Source organism: Lepeophtheirus salmonis, chromosome 10 (assembly GCF_016086655.4).
Source record: "Lepeophtheirus salmonis chromosome 10, UVic_Lsal_1.4, whole genome shotgun sequence".
NCBI lineage: Eukaryota > Metazoa > Arthropoda > Copepoda > Siphonostomatoida > Caligidae > Lepeophtheirus > Lepeophtheirus salmonis.
Genome location: NC_052140.2, coordinates 7,670,794 through 7,684,950, shown reverse-complemented (window position 1 = coordinate 7,684,950; position 14,157 = coordinate 7,670,794). Strand labels below are relative to the sequence as shown.

The 14,157-nt window shown below is 34.5% G+C and overlaps 4 protein-coding genes across 5 annotated transcripts; 1 reads left to right on the top strand and 3 right to left on the bottom strand.

The window, feature by feature from the left end:
- Nucleotides 1-4,034: 4,034 nt before the first annotated feature.
- On the bottom strand, nt 4,035-5,917 carry LOC121125315 (Golgi to ER traffic protein 4 homolog A). The gene is made up of 7 exons (XM_040720478.2): nt 5,871-5,917; nt 5,544-5,819; nt 5,319-5,492; nt 5,123-5,266; nt 4,835-5,044; nt 4,643-4,765; nt 4,035-4,577 (listed from the first exon to the last, which is right to left on the bottom strand). Exons 2-7 carry the CDS (start codon nt 5,657-5,659, stop codon nt 4,361-4,363), a joined length of 984 nt encoding a protein of 327 aa, XP_040576412.1. The 5' UTR covers nt 5,660-5,819; nt 5,871-5,917; the 3' UTR covers nt 4,035-4,360.
- A 1,352-nt stretch (nt 5,918-7,269) lies between these two features.
- eIF2gamma (eukaryotic translation initiation factor 2 subunit gamma) lies at nt 7,270-9,044 on the top strand. Its single transcript, XM_040720287.2, has 2 exons — nt 7,270-7,938; nt 7,994-9,044. Exons 1-2 carry the CDS (start codon nt 7,476-7,478, stop codon nt 8,923-8,925), a joined length of 1,395 nt encoding a protein of 464 aa, XP_040576221.1. The 5' UTR covers nt 7,270-7,475; the 3' UTR covers nt 8,926-9,044.
- LOC121125151 (uncharacterized) lies at nt 8,940-10,594 on the bottom strand. The gene is made up of 2 exons (XM_040720286.2): nt 10,079-10,594; nt 8,940-10,022 (listed from the first exon to the last, which is right to left on the bottom strand). The coding sequence occupies exons 1-2, from the start codon at nt 10,564-10,566 to the stop codon at nt 9,020-9,022; spliced, it is 1,491 nt and encodes a 496-aa protein (XP_040576220.1). The 5' UTR covers nt 10,567-10,594; the 3' UTR covers nt 8,940-9,019.
- A 909-nt stretch (nt 10,595-11,503) lies between these two features.
- On the bottom strand, nt 11,504-14,157 carry RsfS312 (ribosomal silencing factor RsfS-like protein, 312). 2 transcript variants are annotated; one of them, XR_011782100.1, is made up of 4 exons: nt 13,736-14,146; nt 12,367-13,600; nt 12,051-12,311; nt 11,504-11,994 (listed from the first exon to the last, which is right to left on the bottom strand). XR_011782100.1 is itself a non-coding variant. In XM_040720376.2 (4 exons), the coding sequence occupies exons 1-4, from the start codon at nt 14,047-14,049 to the stop codon at nt 11,822-11,824; spliced, it is 789 nt and encodes a 262-aa protein (XP_040576310.1). In that variant the 5' UTR covers nt 14,050-14,157; the 3' UTR covers nt 11,504-11,821. The 2 variants fall into 2 exon arrangements, 1 of the variants encoding a protein (XP_040576310.1); XM_040720376.2 differs by having other exon boundaries at nt 12,367-12,678; nt 14,007-14,157.

Below are 14,157 nucleotides of genomic sequence, written 5' to 3'. Positions count from 1 at the left end.
TTTTTTCTATTTTGAAGTCATATACTCCTTGATATATGGTTAATAATATTATAATTATAATGCAAAATATATTTGTTCTCTGATTCGCTAGGATCTTTGAATTCAGACAATCATTAACATACCTTAATTTGCTTCTTTTAATATGACCTTATATTTGCTGATGTGTCAATCAAGCTATTACGACCACAGGAGTGGTTGTTCCTGTAAGAATGGGTGTCTATCTCCATCCCTTAGATCAGGTCTTAGACATTCTCTAAGGCAAAAAATCCAACTTTATCTTGGGCCATCCACCTTCTTATGAATTTGTGGCTTTACCAATAATCTTATATATTTCTATTTCAACCAGATATTTTAAGATGTTGATAGTATTTTTTTTTGGATGATCTAATTCTACATGGAAGAAAAATGAGCTTTATGATTTAGATATGATAACTTGCCTATTTCATGTATTGACTCTTTAAAACTACGCATGATTAACATACAATCAAACTTTACATATTTAAAGTATTTTTTTTTTTTTCATGATAACTTTATGTGTTTCTTCAATACAGACATGAGGATGATCATATGGCAGAGATAGGTGGAGCCGTAGATGTCAGCTCTATAGGCAAAAAAAAATATATATATACATATATTCGTCAATATTATATCAGTAGGTACTTTTCAATCTTTTCTAACTACCTTGACTAAAATTTATATTGTATGGTACTGTACAGACCTATTAATTTATTAATATTTTATGTAATGTCGAATATGCATCTATATAAGAAGGAAGTGTAGTTAGTCATAAAATTATTGTTAGAGCAGAAGTATGCATAAAACAGATAAATTCTCATCTAACCTCGAATTATTTGGTTTTTTAACTGTTTAAAAGGAAAAATTGTCTTGATTGCATTGATATAAGAAATAATACCGAAAACATTAACAAGTAAAAAAAAAAATTATCATCGAGTAATCCATTCTTGAGAATGGAAGGAAAATGTATTGTGACATCATTTTTCCTTCTTGGATAAATATTATCACAAGTCCAAGGAATGAGGTTTGTCCAGGCAAAATTAATAATGAAATAAAATTTTAAATGAAACTTTTAAATGATTCGAAGAGCGAAATTGCAGGAAGTTTTTTTCGTTTTTAAGAAACTTAGTTACAAAGACAATTATAGTATCCTTTCTGGATTCTGGCAACCAAAATGGAGTTAATTTTTAAATTATAAGCTTGGTCTGGAACAGAAAGGATTCCTGAAGGGAAAGGGATATCCGACAAATCAAGAAATATACAAACTGAAATTGAGAGTGTACAAGGTGAGGAGAGCTTTGGTGCAATAATTGCAATTGACTTCTGCAAGGCGATTGAATTTGATACCATTTTACATCGACATATTTTGAGAGCAATAAATAAACTCTTTCCTTGAATTTTTTTAACCCAATGAGAGCTCATCTATTCAATGGTACGTCGACTATTGAATGAGGTGATTTGAAAAGTGATCCAATAGTCTTAAAGAAAAGTTATCGGCAGGATTGTCCTCCAGCTCTGCTACTTTTCGGTATAGGGATTAAAGATCTTGGGGATACCATCAGGAATAAGTTTGGGGGGTTTGAGTTTATTTTGGAAAGTCAAAACCTATTATTGATATGTATACTGACGATATACTTTGATATTGGAGGCATTGAAGTTTTAATGAACTACTTGAAGAAATATGAAAAGATGTCTGGTTTGAAGATTAACAACAAGAAGACCTGTAAAAATGGTGCGTAAATGGTATCTGATCAAAGGGCTTAGCTGATTTCTCTATCAAAAAAGAATGTGGATATTTTAGGAATTAAGTTGGAAAGTAAAGGAGCTTCTTATACAAACTGGACTGATCTAAACTTGGCTCATTAAGCTTTTTCATCGAAGCTACATAGATTCGATAAAAAGACCCATAAGTAATTTAGGAGGAGGGTTGTCTTTGCTCTCCAGAATTATTCAGAAAATTTATCAAAAGTATATACCTAATTGACCTTTTCAAGAAACTCAGAGTCTGAGGGGCATGCACCTATTTCGTCCCATCATGCCTACAATTGGTTAATGCTAGGAATTGATTTTATTAATGACAAAATCGATTAATTCTCTCATTCTTGGGGAACTGGATCATTTGGAAATGGGCACCAGTGTTTTTATCCTCTTCTACTATTGACATTGTGCGTCAGAATAGTAATAAAAAGTTTTTCTTTAAAAACCTCATAGACCACAAAAAAGTCGGAATGGACAGCTTTATCTAGGAATATAATCACGGTTCATGATCTTCACTATAATTCTTTCTACAGTAGAGGAAAGTTTTTCTTTCCACTGAAAAGAGCTGGAATTAACCATCCCACTCCAATTCCGTGGCACTTAAGGATGAATTTTACCTCACTCTAAAGAAAAGTTATATAAAATCTGTGATGGAAAGCGTTTTACAGCCCAATTTCAAATATCTTCGGGTTGTTTATTTTTTAATACTTCCTGTAGGGAATGTGGCAAAATGTTCAACACAGTTATGCATGGGTTTACGAGTTACCCGGTACTCCAGATATTGAGAAATTTTATCAGACTGAGCGTTGCTGGAATTACAGAAAAATTTATAACGCCTTTAATTTTATTTGGTCTCGCCAAAAATTCAAACTGTACCAACAAAAACGCAAGCTATGGAGTTTGCCTTATCAAGCTGTAAATACATTATTGCAAAGAATAGTTCACAGTAGTGGATTCTATCAGAGTCGAAGAAATCAGAGCTATTCTGGTCGCAGCCCCATATTCTGCCTTCTCCATTAGGATTCCAAGGGCGCATCAGTCATCATGGAACTATGCTGGGGACATATTACATTATTACCAACATTGTCCGATAAAAACTTTAAATTCTTCCGCCGTTTAATGCACAATTATAAGAAATTTTAAAGCTATTCCGGATCTATATAATAATTATTGTTTTATCCTTTTATCTGAATATTATGTATCTATTACTCATCCTTCTTTATGAAATTTTTAGCTATTTTGTGGCTTTTTTTTGTTTATTTATTTACTGTCGAATTTTATAGAATAAACTGGATTGATAACTAATATCATATATAGCAATTATTCAGGATGTTTGACTTTGGTTTAGGGAATCAATTTTAAATTAGAATAGTTAATTATATATATATATATATATTTGTATGTAACTTCTCTAAATAAATAAAGTCATTAAAAAAAAGACAATTTGGACTCGAGTTATGAATTTGATTCACTTTCAATAGTATTAACTCCGTTAACTATAATAAGGGTAAAGTGCATTTGTCAATTTATGTTCTTTTTGCAAGACGATCACGAGATAAAACTGTTTTTTGAATGTCTCATCTGATTGAAAAAAATATAGACACAACAATAATAATTCCCACATCCCAGAGTATTGTTATTAACAACTATCGTCATTGCTTTAACCTTATTTAAATAAGTTAAAAATACTTATAAATATATTAATTCATCAAATATTAGTAGGGATTTAATACAAAACTTTTTTGCTTCCATTTTTACAACAAATACGAAGTCATATTCTAACATAATTGTCAACTATATTTAAACTATTAGAAGATGTATTTTCTTCACATAAAGGACATCATTTACATCTAAAAAAGTATGTCAATACTAAACACTAAAAAAAGGAGTATTCCTCAATTCACCATGTAACTTGTTACAAGTGGCTAATAGTTTCAATGCATTATTGATTGTTATATATTGGTTTTTATTAATAATAATCATTAATTAATGGATTACAATGACCAAATATGATTTACAAATGATGATTTTTTTAATTTGATCGGAGAAATAGTCATTTAGATAGAGCACATTGTTCATCGAAAATGACAGAGTAATCCCTTTATGCATTAATAATAGCCATAGTTTGTGCGTATCATTCAAAAATCTTATTGAATGAGTATAAATTATACTGTATAAAATACCTTAATCAGTCATCAGCTATATCTAAACGTCATAAATATCTCAAGCTATAAACAATATTTAATTGATTGAAAATCAAATACAAATTTATGAATTTATTCAAACTAAATGTGCAAATACATTCTTGATTAACGAATTAATGTATTATATATATTATATATCACTAATTAAATAAATTAAAATTTGATTTGATGACTGATAGAAAAAGAAAAGGAAGGAAGTTCATCAAAATAATGAGGCTTAGGGCAAAACTTAAGAACTCATTGATGATTCTATGAGAAAAAAAAAAGTTTCATCAAATCCCCCAAATTCAGCGAATTTTTCACACAAATTTAGCTGAAATATCGATCTAACATTAATCATAATTGTTATGCAAAGGAAGAATGATAATTGAATTATAATTTATTCAATCTAAATCCTCCGTTTCCATTCGTCGTGATAGATTTGTATTATTGTGGGGCTGGTCTCTCGACTGTCCCTCATTTTCTGTGCTGTCATTTACTGCACTGAAAAATGAATCAAAAAGACCGGAAAATACGTCAGTGGGTAATTTCTTCTTGGGAGCTGGCACACCGAAGAATGTTTGACCGATTTTATCAAGATACTCCAAATAAGATGGATCCCTAAAAAAAAAAAAAAAAATAGGTTGCTTCGTCTATACTATTGAAGTTATAAGTTGAAACATTACCTCTCTAGTGATGTCTTGTATTTTTCGATTAAAATCATAAAAGTCGAAAGCGACTGCTTGTTCTCAATAGCAATGAGCAATAACCACACAAAATTCAGGAGTGGGTGTGCATAAGGAGGGCCCCTAGGGATGACAAGTAATGAGTCAAATTAGAAAATGTGACTACCCTTGTGTTGTTGTTTTTTTACATACTTTTTAATTCCAGGATGTTTTTCGACATAGGTGAGCAGTGCAAAAGCAGCAGTAACATGTTTACGAAGGCACAAAAACTGCAAAACTGTTCCAACAACAAACAAATCAATTTCTCGGGGGAAGCCTTGATGAAAATGGAATTCTGCAAGCATGGAACCACAACCACTTCCATCAGAGGAGTACAAAAAATGGTGACGCGACTCAGGATATCTGGGAGTGTGGAAGAGAGGGATCGAAAGAGGTGTATTGAGTTAATGAGTTGAGAGAGAGAGAGAAGGAAATAACTACCTTTTGATACTCCATAAAGAATGAGCAAAGAGTTGGTGAAGCCTTTGATGCCCATTGGGGTATCCTTCATTGGCAGACCATTGAATAGCCAAACTTAGAAATGTGTTTTTGTCTGGGCTCTCGGAAGGGATGCTTTTATACAAACTGAAAGGGGAGTAAAGAGAGGATCAACTAAGCTACGTGAGGAACCACATACGTGGATACGCGGACAAATATCCTTTCCTGGGGATCAATGTCCCCTTCCTGAAGGATCTGCATGTATAATTTGGATAAATCCACTCCGGAGCTCATTTGCTGCTCCTCAAAGAGTTTATTGGCGCCCTCGAACAGAATCTCCTCACACTCCACATATTTCTTGCCGGACAAAAGCCTAAAATTACAAATAATTAGTGCTCCAAGCCCCGGACGAAACGGATCTCACCGAAAATTAATGATCCGATACAACTGGTGCGCCTCATAGAAATTCCCTTCATCCAAAGAGGCTTTGAGCTTACTATGAAGTCGGCTCATACCTCGAACACGAGGCCCTTCACTCATTTTCCAAAGGAACTTCTCTCCACACTTTACCACCTCGAATTCCGGAAATCCTGATTTAGAATCACTCTCACTATTCCGCAATAGTCAAAATCCCTCCTTTAAGGCTTTAGTCAGTCTTTAATAATGTTTTTTTACTTTTTTACTTTTTTAGAATTAGAACCTAAAAGTGGAGTATGAATGCAGCTGCTTACTTATAGTAATTTTCTATTACCTTCTGCTTCTCTGCGCGCCGCTTCCTACGTAGAATAGCTTCTCTCAGATACGCTCGTCTCCGCCTTCCTCTGCTCGCCGCTCTGGATTTCTAGTTTTTCCTGGCTTGCTCGCGATTTAGCCTTATTCGTCTAGCTCATTTTTGCTGCCTATGTAACACCTAATCACACACTCTATGACCTATGTAATCATAATTAGAATTAGTAACGCACATCATAACGTAACCAATTAACAATTGAAAATGAGAACAACGCAACTTCTCTCTCGGCCTCACCGATATATTAGAGTCCAATTTTCAAATATTTTTTCTCATTTCAACCATGAATATACAATTTTAATTGCAAAATATTCAAATTTATGTTGTTTTTTTTTACAAATAATATGTTTTTAGATTCATATTAATGCAATTTTCATGAGGATTTCATAAAAGTAACCACACCCAAAATATCGTAATGTCCTGACGTTGTATCCGTACTATGAACGTTCAATCTAATCCGACTTATCTTCGTATCTCAAATAATATTTGAGTTATTATGTTTTAATTATTTAATTTGTATCTAATTAAAATACCAATCTAATAATAATAATCTGCTGAGTAAAACGGATAATTAGTGAATATACATATTTATGACATCAAGTAAATATTTCTTTTTAGTAAGTGATTTTTATTCGATCCAAAAAGAACTAACATGCCTATAGACCGTTTTCACTTACGTCAGCAATTGCAACAGAAGAACAGACGCCATTTTGGGGGCTATAAGTTGATATTTTTAATACATAAAATGGACACATTTCTAATAAATATTAATTAAATTTCATCAAATGGATTTATGAATGATAAAAAAAAAAAAAAAAAAAAAAAAAACTTGGCTACTACTTGATGGCAATGATTAACAGTGATATTTGAATATAATCTCAAAGTAATATGTTCTGAAAATCCCTGAAAATGGTTAGATTTGTACAATATATATTTTTTGAAGAATAGATTGGGGATGAGAAAAGTAGGATAATTAGAGAAAAGTAGGATAATTAGAGAAAAATATATTATTCATTCCATTGTTATAGTAAATTTTTGTCTACAATTAACACGGAAATAAGATTATGTAACGAAGTAATAACATATTTTAACATTCAAGTATATTTTATTTATTATAGAAATTACTTTTCCACTCAGAATGTTTGAGCTTTTTTTACAAAACGATAATTTTAAATTAACCAAGACAATAATTGAACCCAAGCCCTTCCAGATCCCAGCCCCTGTGGACGCCCCGATTATTGAAGGATCAAATTTTGATGGAGAGTCGGGATTATGTCCCTTTATTCCCTATTTTCCTTAATATGAATGAAAAAAGTGTTTGTTGCATTGTTTGTTATACATTTAGGCCCCCAAAATAGCTGACATGCAATTCAATGTCGGCCGTGGGTGATTTAATGAAGGGCCGGTGGAAAGTATTGTGGTAAGACTGAGAAGGGACGTGTCTCGAATGTAAGTGGCCATGAATAAATTGTAAGCAACTTAGGACTGAGCAGCACGTTAGATTTCCGGTTGGTCCTCTATTAATTGAAACTGTAGCGGAAAATAACAATAAGGGTCCGTAATTAAGAGATGACTGGAAGCTGCACGGTAACGACGGGCCAACCCCATTTGGCGAAGCAGGATTTGTCTAATTTGCAAATCGAGAGTTTGACTCCCCTGAGCCCGGAAGTGATCAGCCGACAAGCGACCATCAACATTGGGACGATTGGTCATGTGGCGCACGGAAAGTCGACGGTGGTGAAGGCACTGAGCGGTGTTCACACCGTTCGGTTCAAAAACGAGTTGGAGCGGAACATTACGATTAAGCTGGGTTATGCGAATGCCAAGATCTACAAATCCAGCGACCCCAAGTGTCAGCGGCCCGTGTGCTACACGTCCATGGGCTCCAACAAGGAGGACACTTTCAGCATGAACGGCTTCAAATACAATGTGGTGCGACATGTGAGCTTTGTGGACTGTCCCGGGCACGACATTCTCATGGCCACCATGTTGAACGGAGCTGCTGTCATGGATGCTGCCCTTCTACTCATCGGTAATTGGCCCTTATTGTCCTATTGACTCACTCATTGGCCCCTTTTTCATTTCAGCCGGGAATGAGGCCTGTCCTCAACCCCAGACCTCGGAGCATTTGGCAGCAATCGAAATTATGAAACTCAAACACATTCTCATCCTTCAAAACAAAGTTGACTTAATCAAGGAAGTTCAAGCAAAAGAGCAGCAAGATCAAATCCTTCGCTTCATCGAAGGGACCGTCGCAGAAGGCGCTCCCATCATTCCCATCTCTGCACAACTAAAGTATAACATTGAGGTGGTCTGTGAATACATTGAGAAAAAAATCCCAGTTCCATTGAGGGACTTCCTCTCCGAGCCTCACCTTATCATTATTCGTTCTTTTGATGTTAATAAACCTGGCTCAGAAGTCGAAGACTTAAAGGGAGGTGTTGCAGGAGGCTCTATTCTAAAGGGTGTGCTCAAAGTGGGGCAGGAGATTGAAGTACGACCCGGCTTGGTGTCGAGAGATTCTGAAGGAAAACTCACTTGCAAACCTATTAAATCTAAAATTGTATCCCTCTTTGCGGAGCAAAATGATTTAATGTACGCTGTTCCTGGAGGGCTCATTGGCGTGGGCACTAAAATTGATCCCACTCTCTGCAGAGCTGATCGAATGGTCGGTCAAGTTCTCGGAAGTGTGGGTGGCCTACCTGAGATATTCACTGAGCTCTTAGTTTCATATTATCTACTTAAACGACTCTTGGGTGTTCGTACAGAGGGAGACAAGAAGGGTGCTAGAGTAACCAAATTAAGCAAAACGGAAGTTCTTATGGTCAATATTGGCTCCCTTTCAACAGGAGGAAGAGTCATTGCTGTCAAAGCGGATATGGCTAAAATTGGATTGACTGCGCCGGTTTGTACAGCTATTGGAGAAAAAATTGCCCTTAGTCGAAGAGTTGAGAAACATTGGAGATTGATAGGGTGGGGGTGTATTCAACGCGGTGTGACTGTTAAACCTACTGATTAATACACAACAATATCTACATGCTTACTTCTCTTATATTATACCACATATTTATGGCTTGTTATGAAACGTAGAATTATTTTCTATTACATCTTTATTATGAATACAAGCAACTTAACGTCTCTTTGTTGTAAATTTCTTTGAATTCTTTTTTTGTACAGTTGGACCATTTTCGGTTAATTAAACTCTGGACTGGTGCCATAATTGTGTCTTTTGAACATTCATCATGTCTCACTCCAAAAGAATGCGCTATTTCATGCGTGATTATGGCCGCCATCCGTTCATAGCTATTACTAGACTCAGTTTTTTTAATCTTGAATGAAAGCAAAGAAAAGGCGTCTCTTTTATTAGATGAACAGATTGATCCAAGTCTTGATAGAGCGGGATGCACATCATCAAACTTCTTCCACGTAAATATGAATGCAATATTCCAATCACTGTCTCTTCTTGCTTCCTTTGCTGTAAAATCATTCAGATAACTGACGGCGGTTGAGTGTGTCACGAGCTCTTCTGGTATAAATTTAAAGAGTTTAACTTCTATTTTACATTTAACTAAATCTTGGAGTTGTGACTCTACTATTAAAAGGAGCTCCGTTGCAATGAGTGTGGATCTTTGTAGTACATTTGTAATTCCGTGACGACGCATAATTTTTAGCTGGAATGCTCTATCGAAGAATATAGCTACTTTCAATCGACAAGATTTTACCCCTCGATAAGGTAGTACAAATTGTATTGAGTGAGAGCTTAGTATACGTTGCAGGGCGAGATAATTACTGAGTCGTAATTTCAGATCCTTTTTAATTATTATTTCCCCATTACTTGTATGTATTCTCAAAGCAATACTACCGTTTCTCTTCATTGTATCTTGGTCCGATAAACTAATTTTTTTAATGAACCCATAACTTGAATTATTTTTGTTGAGCCATGAAAACATAAATGGATGGAGTGCTTTCTTAATTAACTTGAGCTTGTCTAAAGTCTTTATCTTTGCAATTTGTTGATCCCCTGTCGTCTGAGATAGAAAAATGCCTATTGATGAAACTGGCTTAATACTTGTTGTAATGTGTATCGAAGTGCATTTAATAATCTTCAGAGGAGATCTTAAATTATATTTTTTATTAACATAGTGTATCATTTCTTTTTAAATTTGACTTACGGTGTTGTAAACGATATCACATCTCCAGATAAGTCAATAGAGCCACGATCACTTGAGTTCAAGTTGCTAGTCTTCTCATACTTGTTTATTGAGCCATAAGGAAGTATTTCGCCCTCCTTGCAGGTTCTTATGAGATGGTTATCTTGATTAACTGAAGTCAAAAATCTACACTCGAGAGAAGTCGATAAATTATTCTTAAATTGATATTTGAACTCTCTTCCTTCTTCGGTTATCACAAGTCTAAAATCCTTGGGAAAAAGTCCTTTCGGAAATTTATAATGGGTTGAATTCTTCTTTCTAATTTTTTTTGGTAGTGAAATGTGTCTAGCTCTGATAAATTTCTTTCGAACAGTTCCCTTATGTCCATCTTTTTTTAGGGTGGATACATGATAACTTATCAAAAGTAATAATAGAGCGTGAAAACATAAGTTATTTAAAGTTGTCTTCATTATATCACTAATTTTTTTATTTAATCGATATGGACTCATAAATCAAGACGATACGATGCGTATCGTCTAAGGCTTCATTAATATGATCCTTTACTCATTTTGAAGAAAGTATGCATATTTTTATTCCTTAGTAAATTATAATATTTTTCTGTGGCGAAACTAACGAAAATCTGATTTCTTTTGATGTTTCTCGATTTTTTTAATAGAAAGAACATCAGCTTCGTAATTTCTAAATAGTTTCCATTACAGAAAATAGGCATAAAAACGCATTTACGAGAGATGCGATCCAAATCAGCTGTAAATTATTTAATAAATAATAATGCTCGTGTTTGCTTTTTAATCCATGACGGATTTATAACAAGCCAATTTGTTGTCAAGAGTTTCCTCTCAACAGCCCCTTGAAATTGTGTATTTGGTTGTTGCACTATTCTCTTACACTAAAAAAAAGGGTGAGATATTACAAGTTCTTTAGGCATCAAGGTGAAAAAAATAAATAAAAATACATGACTGATGACATGCTCTAGATCTCAGCTTCATTGGCAAAACATGAAGAAATACTATCACAAAGTTTATTAAATCCCTCTTATTCTTAAATATCTTTATAAAGCATGTTGAGAGGGGTGTATCGTTTTAAAGATTCCATTTAATTATTGGCAGCTTGGACAGCCAAAAGTTTGTGATTTCTGCGGTTGGGGGGAAAAACTGCCATTTTCAATCATTCTTCTGAAAAATCCATGTGTTACTACGCAATCACTCAGGGTTCAATAACCTACTAATTAAATTACCTCCAAAGGCAGTGATTCGGAAACAGGGGTTAACGAAGTTATCAAAAAATGTATTTTCTAAAAAACCAATCATAAAAAAAATATTTGACCCAAATATTCAGACAACATTAGATGCTCCCCCAAAGATTACACCTAGGAGCTCCACAGTGATCAAAAGATTGAAAATAACTGCTCAAAGGTATAATTATCAATATTTTTAACAAATTTATTTGACATATTAATGATCAGAGACACCAAGCGACCCTCATTGATTAAAGACTTATCTCAGGATATTATAAATCTCTCATTTACCTAGAATGATCAACCAAGGATGGCTTCATAAACATAAAATAACATAATTATTGTACGACTTACTATTATACTTTTACATTGTGCCATATAATTAATTAAAAGATATAGGGTCAATTAATAGTATTGTTTAATAGCTAGACATATCTAAAGTTTCGAAAGAATGAATTTATTGAGTATTAAAGTGGTAAGAAAACTACAAGACAATCCCAAGTGCATGGCTATGATGCTACATCATGAGGAGTAAAATCGCTAAGGGGAGAAACAACAAAAGAATCTTCTTGTTGGCGAGCAGCCATTGACTTTTCATCCAAAAATGGCCCAACTCCCCAGAGAGACTCCAAATCCATTTTAAGTCGTTCTTCATGCAAGAATAAATGAAGAGCAATGTTTCCTACAGAAAAGGATCACAGTCGTTCTCTATTTCATAGCATTATAATGATATACTACCTAAGTCCATGGCAAACCATGAAGCATCACCCCTTAATCCCTCAATGTTTGGTCCTGCGTCACCAGGAGACTTAAATTTGTAAAGCTTCTTGATATATTTGGACACTCCACTCATAACTCTTTTGGACTTGCACGTAATAATAATCAAATGCTCAAAAAAAGGAGAATGGCTACTGACATCAAGGACGCATACATCAAAACATTTCTCTTTTTTCAAGATGTTCACAAGCTCTTCTATATCAAACACTCCGCTTTGTCCTCCTATCAATTTTGCATAATTAAACACGTATAAATCATGATTCAAATGCCTACATACTCATTTCATTCTCTGAATATATTTTTTCCATAAGTGCACTTTTAATTTCATTTTTGGTACGAAAATCATCTGGTAATATCCCTTTATTCCTTCTTATGGCACGCTCTTCGTCAATATCATATATAATTTGTGAGTCCTCATCCTTGAAGGGTTCGAACTCTGATTTGAATGATTTTGAAGGCTCTTGTAGTTTCACATCAAAGTCTTTATATAGATCTTTGAGTAGTTTTTCGATATCTCCAGGGCTGTTGTCGGAATTTTGTGAACAGAGGAACTTGGACGATTTACATAATCGTCTGGTGCAAGGACTACCTGAAGAATAAGGAAGGAAAATAGTTGAGTATATTTTGTATTAATAAAAGAAACCAAGGAAGTAAAAATCAATCACTATCGGACCAATTATCTTCATCAACTTGATGAACCAAAGATGTCTCTGAATTCCCTTCACTTTTACGTCTACCCCACACAAATATATTTCTATCTAAGCCACCACTATAAATAGTACCACCATCTTTAGTAGAATATAAAGTACAAGTGGCAGAGTCAAAATGAGTATCTAGGACTTTGACTGACTCCCCGTCCTTTAAATCAACAATTTGTATGGCTCCATCACAACGAGGGAAAAATGCATAGTCTCCTTTACACTGCTGGCTCGTATTAAAAACGATTCTACATCCTTTAAGTGTTTCAACCTTGGGACAAGGTATTTTCATATTATAATAATCTAAAAGGCACCAAACTCGTATTCGTGAGTCTCTTCCTAAACTGACTAATCGAGAATTACTTTCGTCGAAGCCAAGACTCACAATGCAACCATTATGAGCCTGCACTTTAGACGAGGAGTCATGTTTCTTTTTCATTATTCTATTTTTGTCTAGAGCAACAAGGGAGCACCTCATTTTTCGAATATCCCATAGCTGAATGTGTCCATTCGTGTCCCCAAAGAAAATTTGATTTTTGTTATTATTCGAAAAACGAAGTGTGAACACATCTTTGCAGCGAATGCTCTGCGCATATGAACCAGATCGTAGATCCACAAGACGAACTTCTTCATTCATAGCTACGGCTACTAAGGGTCTATGACTAGAAATATCATGATCAGTAATGAAACCACTGAATTGAAATGCATCAGCGACAGAAAACTTATTCGTATCCCAGACATTGACAAACTTTGTTCCGGAGGTGACAAATAGTCCATTATCCTTAGGATACCATTTCACTCTTTTAGAAGAGCCTACAAAGCATCAAGCTCAATTAAATTACATTTCCCATCTTGAATCACTATTTTATCTTCAATTAATTGATATGAAAAAATATAAAAAAAGACGATATTTTTTTTTAAAGGAAAAGTCTTTTAATTGAGCTCAACCTTGTTTTTGGGCCACCACAACGTTTTTCAGATGCATGTCTCGAAGAAATACATGACCATCCCTGTGTGCACTGAGTAAAAATCGATCATCTGACAAGGACATGTCCAGGATGCCCTCGATTCCTTCGGATATTCTCTCTTTCAATACAAATCCTTCATCCATGAACTTGTCATAGTAAAGTCGACTCAAAACAAAAGGAGGTTTCCTCCCTATCTCTTGGTTGTAAAGATACTTGGCAAACATTTTCCCTTCATTAACCTACCTACCCACCTTTAGAAAATAATAGACTTCGTCGGACAATGGAACCGAGCATTCTTTAATTGAGATCTTTCTCCAAAATATCAAATCACAACACAATCAATTTTGTTATTGTTTCTCGTATTGCGTTGCTCTGACGTCACATAGAGAATACTTCTTAATA